At 47.9% G+C, this 16,534-nt stretch overlaps 1 protein-coding gene across 1 annotated transcript in view; it reads left to right on the top strand.

Moving 5' to 3' along the window:
* LOXHD1 (lipoxygenase homology PLAT domains 1) overlaps window positions 1–16,534 on the top strand; it is a 133,967-nt gene that overhangs the window by 60,992 nt on the left and 56,441 nt on the right. The window contains exons 21-26 of the mRNA XM_033085064.2: window positions 218–366; window positions 3,262–3,366; window positions 4,089–4,217; window positions 4,944–5,108; window positions 9,256–9,437; window positions 13,512–13,628. Of these exons, the coding sequence (XP_032940955.2) occupies window positions 218–366; window positions 3,262–3,366; window positions 4,089–4,217; window positions 4,944–5,108; window positions 9,256–9,437; window positions 13,512–13,628 (847 nt within the window). The remainder of the gene's footprint in view (window positions 1–217; window positions 367–3,261; window positions 3,367–4,088; window positions 4,218–4,943; window positions 5,109–9,255; window positions 9,438–13,511; window positions 13,629–16,534) is intronic.

A 16,534-nucleotide genomic window follows, 5' to 3' on the forward strand; every position in this document is an offset into this window, starting at 1 on the left:
CTGGCAGCCCAGAACAGCACTCAGTAGTATGTTCTCCCTAACCTATTTATGGATTTAGTTCCCACAGCACCCGATCTCGAGGATGAAAACAGATGTACTGCTCAGCTTTGAGTAATCTTGTTTTTTTTTTATTCCCCCTCAAGTAGCCTCTGATCTGTGCTTGTTTATGTTATTAAAGCCTGTGAAGCCCTGTGTAAGCACTGCTGTCATTTTGTAGGTATTACTTCCCGTGCCAGCGGTGGTTGGCAGTCGAGGAAGACGACGGCCAGATTGCCAGGGAGCTGGTCCCAGTGGATGAAGCATTTGTAAAGAAAGATTCAGAAAATGAAGGCCAGTCTCCTGCAACTTTGGGCCTGGAACAGAAAGGTGGGATATATATGTTTTTCTGTATTTCTTCCAATGTGAGGTTGGAAAGGAACCAGGTTGTTAGCGCTGTCGAGGGCATTAACCACTAGCAGTTGCAGTTACTCACTGGGCTGTGAGTAATTTTGACCCAAAATGAAATTTTCAGGTGTGAATGAAGTGTCAAGTGTGTGTCAGACTCTGAGAAGTGGTTCCTCCTCATTTTTAGTTGATTTAATCATCTTGCAAGATTGAACCCAAAGCGAAAAAGCTAGGAAGATGGGTAATATGTTCAGTCGTAATTTCTGAAATTAAATGCATATTGGTTGCTAATATCTTAGGAATGAATCTAATTCATTTCACATCATGGACTGAAATGGTTAAAGTTCCAACATGAAACTGAGCAGAGAGAATATACACCCAAAGAAAGAGAAGTACAGTAATTTCACGACCATAAGGCGCACCGGACTATAAGGCGCACCCCCCGGGAGCCGGCACATTTTGCAACTTTGTAGATCAGATAAGGCGCACCGGTCTATAAGGCGCACCGGGTTTTTTTTTGCAGCGAGGCTCCGCCCCCAGCTCCTCCCGCACGCTTGCTGGCCGAGGCCCCGCCTCAATCCGGCAGCCATTGGCTCCCGGGCCTGCCTGTACCCGGCAGGGCCGGGCTATGCCCACCGCCGCTCCGTGCAGCATCCCCAGGGCCCCGCTGTTCCGGGAGTTCCCTGGCGCTCCGGGTGACCCAATGCCGGCAGGCTTGCCCCGTGCCGCCGCTGCCCCGATTCCAGCTGCTTGCCCCCTCCCCGCGTGGCAGCCGCTCCGATTCTGGCGGTTTTCCCCCTCTCCGCATGGCGGCCGCCGTGCTTCTGGGGGTTTTCGCCCCCCCCGCGCGGCGGCCGCCGTGATTCCGGGGGCTTTCGCCCCCCCCGCGCAGCGGCCGCCGTGCTTCTGGGGGTTTTCGCCCCACCCGCGCGGCGACCGCCGTGATTCCGGGGGCTTTCGCCCACCCCGCGCGGCGGCCGCCGTGATTCCGGGGGCTTTCGCCCCGCCCGCGCAGCAGCCGATCCGATCCCTGCGGCTTTCGCCCCCCCCGCGCAGCAGCCGATCCGATTCCTGCGGCTTTAACACCCCCCGCAAGGGAGCCGTCCCAATGTCGGCGGGCCGGCCCCGCGCGGGGGTGGCCCCGAAGCCGGCGGGTCCGCCCCGCGCGGGGGCGGCCCCGAAGCCGGCGGGGAGGCCCCGATATCGGCGGGTCCGCCCCGCGCGGGGCCGGCCCCGAAGCCGGCGGGGAGGCCCCGATACCGGCGGGTCCGCCCCGCGCAGGGGCGGCCCCGAAGCCGGCGGGGAGGCCCCGATACCGGCGGGTCCGCCCCGCGCGGGGGCGGCCCCGATGCCGGCGGGGGCGGCCCCGATGCCGGCGGGGGCGGCCCCGATACCGGCGGGTCCGCCCCGCGTGGGGGCGGCCCCGATGCCGGCGGGGGCGGCCCCGATACCGGCGGGTCCGCCCCGCGCGGGGGCGGCCCCGAAGCCGGCGGGGAGGCCCCGACACCGGCGGGTCCGCCCCGCGCGGGGGCGGCCCCGATGCCGGCGGGGGCGGCCCCGATACCGGCGGCTCCGCCCCGCGCGGGGGCGGCCCCGATGCCGGCGGGGGCGGCCCCGATACCGGCGGCTCCGCCCCGCGCGGGGGCGGCCCCGATGCCGGCGGGGGCGGCCCCGATACCGGCGGCTCCGCCCCGCGCGGGGGCGGCCCCGATGCCGGCGGGGGCGGCCCCGATACCGGCGGCTCCGCCCCGCGCGGGGGCGGCCCCGATGCCGGCGGGGGCGGCCCCGATACCGGCGGCTCCGCCCCGCGCGGGGGCGGCCCCGATGCCGGCGGGCTCTCACTTCCGGGGTGGCAAATGTTGCAACTTTGTAGATCAGATAAGGCGCACCGGACTATAAGGCGCACTTCCGGTTTTGGGGGGAGATTTTAGTCAAAAGGGTGCGCCTTATAGTCGTGAAATTACTGTAACCTAAATTTATCTCATTTTCCATCTTGCTGCTTGTACCAGTTGTCTTTGGAAATAACTTTGCCTCACTTGTAAATAAATTTGCATGGTAACCACAGAGAACTGACACACTCCTGGGTCTGATCCTGCAGGGTGCTGAATGTCCAACACTTTCACTGCTTTCATAACCAGTGAAAGGTTTTAAACTCTCTCCTGTTTCCTCCTGAGATGTTTTTGAAACCATGAATAATTGCTGCAATCTGTGTAGTCAAAAAACTCCACAAAACGTTTATCCCTATGATTCAGAAAGATGTGCTGATCGACCAACATCTTGGAAAGATATGTCCAGCTAGGGAGGAAATATTCCATTTTGGAAATCTTGAGGTTATAGCACCTGAGCGAAGACCATATTAGACTTTTCCATTGGATTTTTTATGAGTTAACTGCATTTTCTAGATGATGGTGCAGTAGAAACATCCCTACTGATGCTGTTCTGAAAGGTGTGTTTGTGAATATGGACCATATATGTCAGTGTACACACTTTCTGGTATGTGTTACATGCACATGCATTATTTTATGCCAATGAAATAAAGCGGTGGGGGGGGGGGTATGTGGATTTTTTAAAATGAAATATTACAGTCAGAAGCAGCTTTGAGGTGGGTTAGAGGTTCCCAGGAAGCAAATGGAGCACATTTCTTATCTGTAGATTTGCAGGCAGTGTGCTGAGTGACTGGAGCAGTAGAAGATTCTGGGACCAGGTAACTCAGCTCACCTCAAGGGCTACGAGACCATAGGACAGGAATTAGAGATTACAGCATGGCTGTGATCAGTTAAAACAAAACTCAAACCAAGCACACATTTATGCAAGGAAAAATAGAGTTAACTCCTGCTCAGACCTCACACTCTTACATTAAGATGTTTTATCTGGCAGCTAAATCAACGACATACACTGTGAAAGTGAAAACAGGGGACAAGAAGAATGCTGGGACAGATGCCAACGTTTTCATCATACTCTATGGAAGTAAAGATGATACAGGTATGGCTTCAAATGTTGGCAAAGGACAACAACTCCCTGTTTGATACCTGAACAGACAGGTCATGTTTTATTTTCATTTCCTCAATACCCATTTCTCACTCCTTTTAGTGCAACTTTGTGTTCTCGCAGTCGGTGCACACATCGTGGTAACTTGGAGCACGGCACCAGCTGCTGTAAATCACTGCCAAACTTTGCAATGCTGATTTGCACCAGCTGCTGGTCTAAAGGTTTTAATTTCAATTATAGAAACAGCACAGTTGACTGGGACTACATTATTGAGTAGTGAATGCACTGGATGATTTGCTTTCCTCAGCAATGAATCAGCATGCTCCTGAAACCCAACCCTCCTCTGCCTCTTTGAGTGGCCCAGAAGTATTTAATCAGCTGATGAGCAAATCCTCTTGGAAGCAGCTGAGCTGTGTGTGCAGTGGCTGGGGTGCCTGTGAGAGTGACAGGGAACTGATGGGTAGCACTGATTTCTTTAGCTGCCAGCACAGCACGACAGCATCATCCCTGTTGCACTGCCAGAGGATCATCCAAGGAAGGAATTCTGTATATTTTGGGTGTTGATACAGACTTGGGCTCAGAGGGAGGGACAAAGCTCAGATCTTGAGATGAAAAGCCAATTTTTGCATTTTAGCCACTTCCCTCGTTCCACTGTTGACATTCCCAGAGGATTTGTTTCACATGCTGAACAATGTCCTTTTGCATCGCCACAACAGGGATAGTCAGCCTAAAGGCCTCAAAGATTAACAAGAACAAGTTTGAGCGTGGGAAGGTAGATGAGTTTACAGTGGAGTCTGTGGACATTGGAGACCTGAAAAAAATCAAGATAGGCCATGACAATAAAGGTAAGATAATCTGCTTTGTAATACAGTATTTCGAGTGCAGTGGGCGCATTGCTGTATAAAATAACCTGCCACCAAGACCCCAAATGTAATTTACCTTTTGGTGACAGATCCTTGCTGTCACTTTGGCTTCTGCTGCCACTGTCTGCTGCTGATTCCATTCCCATAGGACCTCAGTGGTGTCAACTTGCAGGTAGCTTTGCATCCTCTCCCTCGGCAAGAGTCTTTATAGCTCTACAGCCACATCTTCAGAGAGATTTCACAGATTTCACCAAACCTCATATTTGTTTTTATTTCATGGGACCCATACAGTTATCTCACTTCTTTATTAAATTTTTGGTGGTATTTTGGTCATCAAGTCTTGGCTGCTTTTTAGACAGAATTCTGTGTATCTGCTGCAGACAAGGGAGGCACTGGAGGTATGCATGGATCTCTTCCCCTACGGGTCACTGTTGAAAACTCCTCTACATTATTACAGAGGCCAACTGATAAAAGTGATGCAATAATTAGCATTTCCACGTGCACATCTTTAGCCTGACACTTATATGTGAAGGTAAATTTTACCTCAGTCCTGGGCAGTTGCATCCAACGATCTTTGCACCATATATTCTACATTCCCTTTGGCAAAAGACAGAAAGATTTATTTCACGGAGCTCTGGCGTGCAGTGATTCATTTGCTGTTGTCTGCAGAGGCTTCATGGGTTATTCACTGTTATCTCTGCACCACAGGTAATTCAACTGGCTGGTTTCTGGAATGGGTGGAGATTGATGCCCCATCCCTGGGACAGTGCCTCAAGTTCCCTTGTGGCCGCTGGCTGGATAAATCGGAGGATGATGGAGCCACTGAGAGAATTATCTTCCCTGCAGACCTGCAGACAGTAGAGTACACCCCATGTGAGCAGAATGCCATTTCCCCAGCTTACACTCATCATTATCTCATGCAGCTTTATAGGTTATGCCTCTCCCTTGAACTGGCTTTGGAAAATTTTAAGTGGTTCATGTGCCAGCTATTCAAATTACTACAAGGTTCCTCTGGGTGCTCTAGATTAACATTTACTGTATTTGCCAAATCAGAGAATCATTAGAAGTCATGTGGATGATTGTCTTTTTCTTCCTATTGCCCCATCCCCTCCAAGTCCTCTGCTCATTCCAAGCTGTCTTCTTGTCTCCAGTTTCCCTTTGATCTTGCTCCATTCTAATATTGCCATTTCTGTTGCCAAAGCAGACACTCTGGTCTTGCTTCCAAGTCTTAGTTCTGCCAGTGCCTTTGGCATTGCACACCCATCTCTTGCTGAAAGACCCTCTTCCAGAGTTTCTTTAGTGTGGTGCTTTTCTAGAAGTGTTGTACCAGTCTGCCTCTTTTAGTGTTCTCAATTTTACCTTACTCTTCCCTCCCCTCCAAATTAATGTTTTGGGTAAACATTACCCCAACTCAGCTCCTTCTGAGTACAAGCTCAAGTCTGCTATGGCAACTCAAACTCTTTAGTTCTGGAAACTTATTTACCTTTTTGCAGAATACTGAGGATCAGATAACATGATTTTCCTGAAATAAATTAAATATTTTTTCTTACTTTGCAGCCTGCTCTCTTCTCATGCTCCCCTCTCTTGAGCATCCTTGACAGTGTTCAGAGTACAGCCTGGGACTGTATTTGACTTGTCTCTCTCTTATCTGCTTCATTTCAAGTGGTGGATAAATTTTGCTCACCATTAGGGTGCTGTCAGAACCACTTTTTCCTTACATTGGGTTGAATGCCACAATGATGAGGGATGAGGTCTGACACCTGGGAGTTGATTTCCTGACAGGTTCTTCTTGGCCATTCATAAGAAAAGCTAAAAAATTTCACACTGAGGCTATCTCCCCTCTCATCCCCAGTGTATGCACTGAAGGCACCAAAAGCCTTACTGCCTGCAGTTTTTTATATAGATATCAAAATTTAGAGCTTCCCAAACTCCCTTTATCTTTTTTGGTTTCCTTCTTCACAAGTAGTTGTGGGAATAACCACAGGGAAGGCCATCAGCTGTTTTGCCTTCTTCTTTTTTATTATGAAGAGAGTGGTCCATGCTGAAGGTCCCTACCATGCCCAGACCCCTCTACCCTGCAGTCTGTCAGCTGAAATAATTTCTTCTCTGAGGATCTGCCACTGTCGTGTCTTTGTGCTTCCACATTCTTCGACCAAGGTATTTTAATTTCTGATGTCTAACTTTCTTTATCCAAACTCTCTGGAGCAGAAGACAGGATTCTCTTTGCTCCCTTCTGCCCCTTTGTCAGCCCAATGGAAGAAAAAGTTGATTCACAGAATTGAAAGAGACTTTAAAGCTCATCCAGTGCCATCCCTGCCATGGCAGGGACACCTTCCAGTGTCCCAGGCTGCTCCAAGCCCTGTCCAGCCTGGCCTTGGACACTCCAGGGATCCAGGGACAGCCCCAGCTGCTCTGGGCACCCTGTGCCAGGGCCTGCCCACCCTCCCAGGCAGCAATTCCTTCCCAATATCCCATCCAGCCCTGCCCTCTGGCACTGGAAGCCATTCCCTGTGTCTTGTCCCTCCATGCATCTCCATGGTGTCCTCTGGACTCCCTCCAGCAGATCCACATCCTCTTTAGTTGGGGATCCCAGAGCTCGATACGATATTCCATGTCTTTGTGTCTGAAAAAATAAATTAATTAATACAGGCAGTGATACCTTTTATAGGAGTGAATACAACCCAGACCCAACACATGCTTCTCTTCTGCTTTTCCCATGTTATCCCAATCAGTACATATTCTGATGCAGAAGTTGACTATATAATTTATTAATAGCTCTGACTATTTTAATGATGTAGGAGCCTCTGGCACGCCGTGCCTTTGAGCACACAGATCGTGTTATCCTGATTTTTGTCAGCAGTCCACATCCAGCCTTTGGAAGCAGTCAGGCCTCTCTGGCAAACAGTTTGCACCAGGCCTGCTGTCAGCTTAGGCTTTTTCACCATTTGAACCATCCCCACTGTGCTGTTTACTCCATTCTGGTTTCCTAACAATTAACCTGTGGGTTTCAGTTTGCCAGAGGTAACTAAACTGGCTCGATTTGTTTTGCGATGACTCGTGCCAGAATTGTTTCACGGTGAAAACATGCCATCCACAGTCCAATTAAAATCATCCCTGTGGGGATGCAGCTTTAAAAGTGCCATGTAAATGAAATGGGCATCTGACAGCTGAAAGTTGTGCTGCTGGTGACCTTGTTAGGGCGCTGCTTTGCTGATTCAGTTCTAAGCTGATGTTAATATTCAAGCAACAAGAGCAAGTGCTATGGCCTTCAGCAGAGAGGATAATTTTTAATTCATAATGCATAGTATGTGATTTTTTTTCATTTTTGGTATCCAGGATTTTTTTTTCCCCTCTTCTTACATTCTGGAGAAATTATTCCAGTTTACTTGCAGCACAACAGAGAGGGTTTCACTGGGTTGGGCAGGAAGAATACTGAGTATCTCCAGGCTGACTCTCTGTAGAGGAAAACTTCATCTGTGGCCTCCTGGGAGCTGTATTTAGAGAGCCTGAGCTTTTAATGAATGATTAGTCTCTTATATGGATAATCAGAGTAATAGAGGTGGTGCTGGGAGCCTTTTCCCTACCTAACAGAGATGATGAGTCTGAAACACAGTGCAAGCAGTAGTGTAAAGACCAAAAACTGCTGAAGATGTGGCAGAGTGGGAGGATGAGAATGACAAGCAGCTAGGAAGTCTGTAGTGAGGGATGGGAAAAGGGTGGAAGTTTTTTAGGGAGGTATGGATGGGATGTATGGATTTTTAGGGATGTATGGATTTTTGTAGGGACGTAGGGATGGTGGCCAGGAGCAGATGGTGGCAGTGGCAGGATCCTGGTGTTGGAGGCTGTGCTTATGGCTAGTGGGATTGAGGGAAAGTGTCTCCCTGAGGCAGGACAGCTCCCTGCAGCTGTTCAGGGATGCCCAGGTCTTACCTGGTGCTTTGATTTCAGAGAGGATTTAAAGGAGTTTGGGACAGGATAAGTTTGCCAGATAACACACCTGACATGTGCCCATGGCAGTGGAGTGTCTGAATTGCCACCATGGTTATGAGGTCATTCAGAGGATGGATTTGGGGAGTGATTCAGCTAATCCCAAGGAAAATGCCTTCATTCCTTGGTTAAGTGCTTCTTCTTTCTTGATTACATCTGGAGATGTATGCACTTGTTTGATGAGCAGGCATTTGAACCTATGTTTCTTACTCTGTGAGCTGAACAGCATCTCACCTTGAAAACTGAGGATATATTCAGCAAATCCATAGCAGAGCCTGGAACACAGCCCCTGTTCCCACATTCCTGGGTCAGCCTTTTTCCTGAGCAGGTCTGAGTCATAATCCAGCAGGACTGAGAAGCTGTGAACATAGAATAGAACAAAAGGAGGCATCAGAATTTGGGGTCATGGGTCATTCTGGAGAAACCACAGGAAAAGGATAGGGGAGTATTTGTGGTATTGAGCACTACTGTTCTGCATTCACCATGGGTCTGGGTTGTAATTTAACCTGTTTGACTCAGTGTTTCAGGGGAGGTGGTGCCAAGTGAAAAATGGAACAGAGGAATTATTAACTTCCTTGTGATGGATTTTTCTCATATGTTTAGTAATGGAAATATTAGGACTTTTTGATCAATAAGACTATCTTGAATATTTTTCACTGCCTCCAGTCGTCTTAACTTCATCCATCTTCGTAAATGTTCAAAAATTTGTGAATTCATGTTTTGCTTTGACTGTTGAGCTGTTGAAATAAATCTTGTTTCAGTAATTTTGGATGGCAGGTACACTGAATGTCATCTGATTAACCTAAAAACTCATTACATGAACACATATCAAGGTCAATTTGCCTTAAAAAGGAAAGGAATTTCCTTGTGAAAGCATTCTCATAGGACTGATAATTTAACTGACCACAAGTGTGTGATTGCTCCTTTCGTTGTTGAAATTTATAACTCGTTTTTTGTTTCATTAATTAGCATTACTAAGCTGGCTCCTAACTCCTTTTGGCTTGTTTCTGTTTTCTGCCATTTCCTAAACCAGTTGTTCCTTACGAGATCACAGTGTACACCAGTGATATTTTTGGAGCTGGCACGGATGCAGATGTCTTCATTGTTCTTTATGGAAGTGATGGGAATTGCACTCAGCAAAAATCCCTGTGCCTCAACAAGAGGGAGCAAAGGATGTATTTTGAAAGGAATTCGGTGAATCAGTTCATCGTGGAGGTAAGATGGAAGCGTGGGGAGCCTTGGGGAGCGTGCAGTGGTCAGGAAAAGGCACCCTGAGTCCTCTCTATTCTTGTGAAACCATCAGATTTATTTAATCAACAGAAAATGCTTCAGTGCCTGAGGTGAGTCTTGGAGAGATGTGGGAGGTCACAAAATGTGACCCAAATTTTGGTAAAGCTGGCCCTTTACCAAAAGAGGAAGGTCAGGTCAGCCCCTGCCCCTCCCTGCTCCTCACCTCCACTGGATCAAGGATGTGTTTCCATGATCAGGAGGGGACAGAGGTCATTTCCAAACTGACAGTGAGAGTGGAAATCTTGGCCAGGATGTGCCAGGACTGCTCTGCTGCTCACTGGTCTCACCCACCTCTGCTGCTCTGCTCTGGGCTGGGGCAGCCAAACCTCGAGTGCTGAGGGCACCTTTGAGTGCCACAGTATAAAAAGAGACATTAAACTGTTAGAGAGCATCCAAAGGAAGGCACAGGGATGGAGATGGGCCTTGAGGGGAAGCTGTGTGAGGAGCAGCTGAGGGCACTTGGTCTGTTCAGCTGGAGAGGAGGAGAATGAGGTGAGACCATCACAATTCCACCTTCCTTGTGAGAGGAAGAGGAGGGACAGGCACTGATCTCTGCACTCTCATCAGCAGGCAGGACTTGAGGAAACTGCAGGAAGGGCAGGTTTAGGTGGAATGCTGGGCACTGCCCAGGCTCCCCAGGGAATGGGCACAGCCCCGAGGCTGCCAGAGCTCCAGGAGAGTTTGGACACTGCTCCAGGGATGCACAGGTGGGATTGTTGGGGTGAATGTGCAGGGACAGGGGCTGTATGATCCCTGTGAGTTCCCTTCCAGCTCAGGGTGTTCTGTGACTCTGTGATTCTCTTGCAGTTTGTAAATACTTGGAAGCATAATGCTTTTTCTTCTGTTTCCTCAGGCAGAGAAACAATTTCTTTCCCTTAGACAATGTGATTTTTGAATACCCGGGCAAACTTTTTGAAAGATCTTACCAAGTGTTCCCTGAAGTGTTTGCACAACTGTATGCAAACAGTAAACCAGGGCACATCAAAGAGTGAGCTCATTTACATCCATAGAATTAAGCAATTCCTATTCCAGTATATTCCTACTGCTGAGAATTTGTGAGAGGCAAAAAATACAGGCAGACCTGCTCTAGCTTATCCTGTTGGTGCTGCCTCATGCCCTCCCCTTCCCTTCCCTTCCTGGCTGCAGCACCAATGCTGACTTCATAGAGGATCTTACAGCTTCTCTCTGTTTTGAGTCTGGTTTGGTTTTGTAATTGAGGGGAAATTTTAAACCAATTCTTTCTACAAGTTTAAATACTTGCAGCCCACATTGTTGTTATATGTCATGAATCATAAAATAAATCCCCAGTGTGATTCCCTTAAAACAAAGAATAAGACTTATTTCAGTGGAGTTTCCGCACAATTTTTCATAGTAGAGGTTGCATTAATCCGCAGGTATAAATCTTAAACCGAGTGTTCTGGTTAAGTCTTTATTGCATAAGATTTATTTCAATTTTGGTGGAATCTGAAACATCAGTACTCTCCTTAGATTAAGTGAGAGAAAATGCAGTGTGTTCTACCGATTTATAACATCATATTAACCTGTCCCCAAACTTCATTCTCACTTCACCAGTTCCTCTTTCTGCAGGAGATGGGAACAAAGCAAAATATATTTTTCTTTCACCTGCTTGTGCAGAGCCATAATTTGGAGTTCAACAGACCTTAAAAACGATTTGGGGGGTTTCAGAAAACACAAACTGGGAATTGTCTGTTTGCTTTGTGATTTCACCTGCCTCTATCATTTTGTATTTTGCAAAAGAGGCACAGAAGATTAGAGACTGCTCTTAGCTGTGCTTCCAGGTGATGATTTGCTGGAGATGCCTGCAGCAGGGTAAAGCCCACTTCTTCTTTAACATGGATCCTGACTGCTCAAGCATCGTTTTATTGCCATGTATTGATTAAAAGTCTCATTGAAAGATGGGTATTTGGATAGGACAAAAGAGGAAAAATAATTTTTCCCTAATGTATGCTCGTGTGCATGTGTGTGAGTTTTAGCAATGAGTTTGGATCGTTTAATTATTTCGCTGTGAATCTTGTCTGAAGTTGGAGCAGGGCTGATGGAGCCAAACCCAGCTTGTTCAGAGTGGGAATTCCTTGGGAAGTGCAGTCCTGCTGACTTATGGAGCCTTCTAAAACTACTGCTGTCTTTGCTTCTGTGTGGCTGGGGAGAGAAGGGAGTAGTCTCCACTGATGGAAATTTATATGCTCCATTTTCTCACATTTTCCAAGAAAATAAGACTCTAAGGCCCCAAGGACAGGACAGCTCAGTGTTCTACATGCAAAGGTTTGGGTGTTTTAAGGCCAGCTATGCACTGGAATAACCAAAAGCTAATATCTAGGAGCAAATTTCAATTTATTCCTGTTCAAGTCTTTGAAAAGAAAGTGAATTAAAAGTAATGCACTAGTAAATTACTCAATTAATAAGGTGAGGTATAAAAACCCACTATAAACTTCATAAATACTACTTCAAGGTATTAATCCTGTTGGATTTCTCAGAATGGCATTGGGATTCTGTGGCAGAGGAAGAGAGATGATATAAAATGACAGGCTGTTTCTACAGTACTTTGACCTCAAAGTTATCCTTCCAATATTAAGAGAGTGCACACAAGTATTTGAAAAAGAAAGGGATTTTAAAAGAGCAATTTAGGATGCAGCTGCATTGCAGTTTCATAGAATCACAGAATCAATTAGGTTGGAAAAGACCTCTGAGATCAAATCCAGCCTATGACCAATCCCCCCCTTGTCACCAGAGCAGAGCTCTGAGCCCCATCCAGTCATTCCCTGAATACCTCCAGGCACAGTGGTTGTACCACCTCCCTGGGCAGCCTGTTTCAATGTCTAATCATCCTTTCTGTGAAGAATCTCTTCCTAATGTCCAAACTAAACCTCCCCACAGTTTAGGACTGTTCCCTCTCCTCCTGTCCCTGTTCCCTGGGATAAGATCCCAAATCCCCCCGGCTGTCCCCTCCTGGCAGGGAGTTGTGCAGAGCCACAAGGTCCCCCCTGAGCCTCCTTTTCTCCAGGCTGAGCCCCTTTCCAGCTCCCTCAGCCCCTCCTGGGGCTCCAGACCCTTCCCAGCTCTGTTCCCCTCGGTGTCCTTCTTGAATTGAGGGATCCAGAACCGGACACAGCACTCAGGGTGCTGCTCCACAGTGCAAGTATAGGGAAAATTCCCAAACAATTCCCTTCATTCCCACTCATGCAGGGAGGCCTGAGGTGCAGGATTGCTGCTGTGCCACCAGACCTGTCTCATGTGGTGGGTAATTTGTGCAAAGCAAGGCTCTCTCCATTTTGGAGCAGAAGTCCAAGGAAACCTTTTAGCCAAAATGCAAATTCAGGCATAACTCCAGAGGAGGCCATGGAGCATCCAGGGCTGGAGCCCCTCTGCTCTGGAGCCAGGCTGGCACAGCTGGGGCTGCTCCCCTGCACAAGAGAAGGCTCCAGGGAGAGCTCAGAGCCCCTGGCAGGGCCTGAAGGGAGCTCAAATAAAAAGGGTGAGGGACTTTTTATACAGGCAGATAATTGACAGAACAAGGGGCAATGGTATTAAACTGCCAAAGGGCAGGGTTAGAGGGGATATTGGAAGGAATTCTTCCCTGTGAGGCTGATGAGGCCCTGGCACAGGTTTTTCAGAGAAGCTGTGGCTGCTCCATCCCTGGAAGGGTTCAAGGACAGGGCTTGGAGCCCCCTGGTCTAGTGGAAGGTGTCCCTGCCTATGGCTGGAAGATGGAACTGGGTGATCTTTATGGTCCTTTTGAACCAAAACCATTCTAAGATTTTATTTTGTGATTCTACAATTGACATCAGCACTAATATTTTCTCCCCTGGGACTTCAAACAACCTGAAACAAAATATGAAATAAGGTAAAGAGGCAGTGTCTCAAAAGTCACCAGTTGTTCATGCCGTAATATTTCACTTTTTAAATTGTTTTTTTCTGTTTCCTGTTTGTTTGTTTTGTTGCTGTTTGGTGGTGTTTGTTTCTTTGTGTGTTTTTCTGTAGCTGGAGGACGTGGGTGACATCATAGAAAAGATTCGCATCGGGCACAACGGTTCAGGAATTAACTCGGGGTGGCACTTGGACCGTGTCACCATCCGCAGGCTGCTGCCAAACGGGAAGGTAGGCTGTGAACCCCAGCCCATCCCCAGGAGCTGCCACTTCCATCCCCCAGATTGCCTCTCCTGCGTGCAAAGTGTGATTAACAGTGAAAAACTACTCCCTGAAGAGCAATGCGCACTAAACGAACTTGCTGGAGCCTGGGGATCTGGGGACAACAAACACGTGTTATCATGTTTTGTTCTTCAAATGCTGATGATAAGGCCCTGCAATAATTGCTTTTTTAAAGCTTCATGTTCTCGTGTGTAGTGCTGTTTTGAGGGGTCACAGGGAAGGAAGTGGAAAGTGGGTGTAGTATTTTAAAATAAAAAAGCATTGTTGCCAAACATGGACAAGAAACAATATCATCAGTCCCTTAATTGTGGAAGAATTAATGCAAGGAGCCAGTACAATTAAGGCAAGTAAAATGCCTGTCAGTGCAACTCCCTGAATCATGGTAACAAAGTGAGATGACAGGATTTTTTGGTGTTCATGTGAGCAAGATTAACACAGTACAGTCAGATTGGTCACCTTGATCCTGTCCACGTAAAAAAGTGTTCCTCAGCCCTGCTTTCAGATGCTGGCTGTACCAACAGGGATGAATCTGGCTGTGGGGATGTTCAAAAGAAAATCACCTCTTCCAGGGCCAGTCCAGAATTGGAGCAGTGGCTGCATTGGGGAAGACCTGGGCTCATTCCCCTTATTCCAAAGGGTTGCCAGTTTTTATCTCCCCTCAGGTGACTTCTAATACCAAGATCTAAACCAGCTTCAGTCATGGTGGACCCACTTCTCATCTTGCTTCCTCCTTCAAAATTTACAGGCTATGCTTTATTCTCTTTGTTAGAGTCAACTCACAGGCCTTCCTTGAACCCTCCTCACCACAGAATCATGGAATTGTTTGGGTTGAAAAACAACTCCAAGAGCGTCAACTCCAGCCCTTCCCACAGCACTGCCAAGGCCACCACTGACCCATGTCCCCAGGTGCCACATCCACAGCTTTTAAATCCCTACAGGGATGGGGACTCTTCTACTGCCCTGGAAGCTGTGCCAGGGCTGGATAACCCTTTCTGGGAAGAAATTTTTCCCAATATCCAGTCTAGATCTTCCCTGGTGCACCTTGAGACTATTCCCTCTCCTCCTGTCCGTTTTTCCCTGGAATTATACTCTGACCCCCACCTGGCTCCAACCTCCTGTAAGGGAGTTGTGCAGAGTGACAACGTTCCCCCTCATCTTCCTTTTCCATCCTCCTGAACAAACTTCTTCACAAGTCAATACCTTGGATTGCTCCTTTTTGCCAGTCTGGCATTAGCAGACTCTCAGCATATTCCCTAAGCCTTGCCTAGCTTCGTTAAGCTAATAAACAGGAATACATTGCTTTCAGAGATATTGCTATTGGTCACAGGCTGGAAGAAGATGAGGAGGGGGACACCCAGATGTGTGGGAACCAGGGGGAAAGGAATTCCTGGGCTGCCTCTCTCTACACTGAGCACTTTGGGAAGTGCCTGGGGTGCTCTTCAGTTTGCCAAGAGAGGGTCTCGGGGCTGCACCCCCTCCTCAGCCCCTGCTGCAGCTCTGAAGGGCAGGTGGAGAGAAACCTGAAGGTGGAGGAAGGGAGGAAAGCCCTGAACGACTTGGGAATGGAGAGATTTACAATTCTGCTGATCTTTTGATTATGGCATGGGAAAAAAAGAAGAAAGCAGAGCGCTGCATGATGCCGCTGATCAGCCGCAGGATATTATGACCTGCCACAGGATAGCAATATGCTGCCAGCTCTTCTAAAAGCTGTGCTACCTGATTAGACTGCTAAGACGTGTCTAGATGTATCTGTAGAGCTGCAAAAGAAAAATGAGGTCAGTAACTTTTCAGATTAAATTGAAAGCACTTGGGTAGGAAACTAGGATTGTTGCGCGCTGAAAAAACCATCTTGGCATGCCAATTATATTTGATAATTATATTTCATTTGTTACAACTTGGAGAAGGGAAAAGCACTGACTTCTAGCACACTGCCGTGCCCTGCTTCTAGCTTAGGTCCAGACTCAGATTCTAATGAAAGAAATTCTGTTCAGGGCTGCAAGAGGATTTTACTGTTGGTAATATAAACCAGTGCACTTTACACCACTTAAATATTAACACAATCACTAACAGGGAAACCCCAATAAAAACCGTGGCAATGGCATGGTGATTATCAATAATGACACAATTAACTCTTGCAGTAAGTGCACATTATGCCCCACTGTGCTGTCACTCCAGTCCCTAGATATCTCGTTACCAAATAAACAGTGTTTGCATCAATGGCACATACAGCCTGCAGTATGAATGCTCAGGAGCTGTTGAAAGCTTCAGCGAGAAATGTGGCTGAAGTGGGATCTCTATCAGGAGGAGAGAGTTTCAGCACTGAAGCATCGTTCTGGAAAGCCCCCTCTTCCCACCTGCAGGTGTGGAGATAAGCACTGTTCATGGGCTCGTTGTGCAGTGAGATAATACAGGTTAAGTCATCACACATCAGCGCAGGAAGGAGGAGGCAGGAATTATTAGGGGCTGTATGCTGCTTGTACAGCACAAATAACACTTGAAAGGGAAAGCTGTGAAACCACCTGAAGTGCTGCCAGTTTTCTCTGACACCATTTTGTCCTCACGGAGTTAAACATCTCCGTCTGGGGTTAAACAGCAGCGCTGCAGGGAGCAGCACAGGGGAGGAGAGATGGTGTTTCATTAACAGCCAAGATTTGGGCTGTCAGCACTCAAAGTGTGGTTCTGCTGCAAACTCAGAACAGCCACCCCAGCCCCTTGGAGGGGCTCTGCTCCCACAGAACAGCTTCCCTGGGATCTTTGTGTGGTGATGCTCATTCCAGATTGGCTGTGATCAGGGTGCACATCTGCTCTTGGGTGCAGCGATGGTGTCAGGGAGGGCAGGACCTGCACTGTAATAC

The sequence above is a fragment of the Catharus ustulatus genome, chromosome Z (assembly GCF_009819885.2).
Source record: "Catharus ustulatus isolate bCatUst1 chromosome Z, bCatUst1.pri.v2, whole genome shotgun sequence".
Taxonomy (NCBI): Eukaryota; Metazoa; Chordata; class Aves; order Passeriformes; family Turdidae; genus Catharus; species Catharus ustulatus.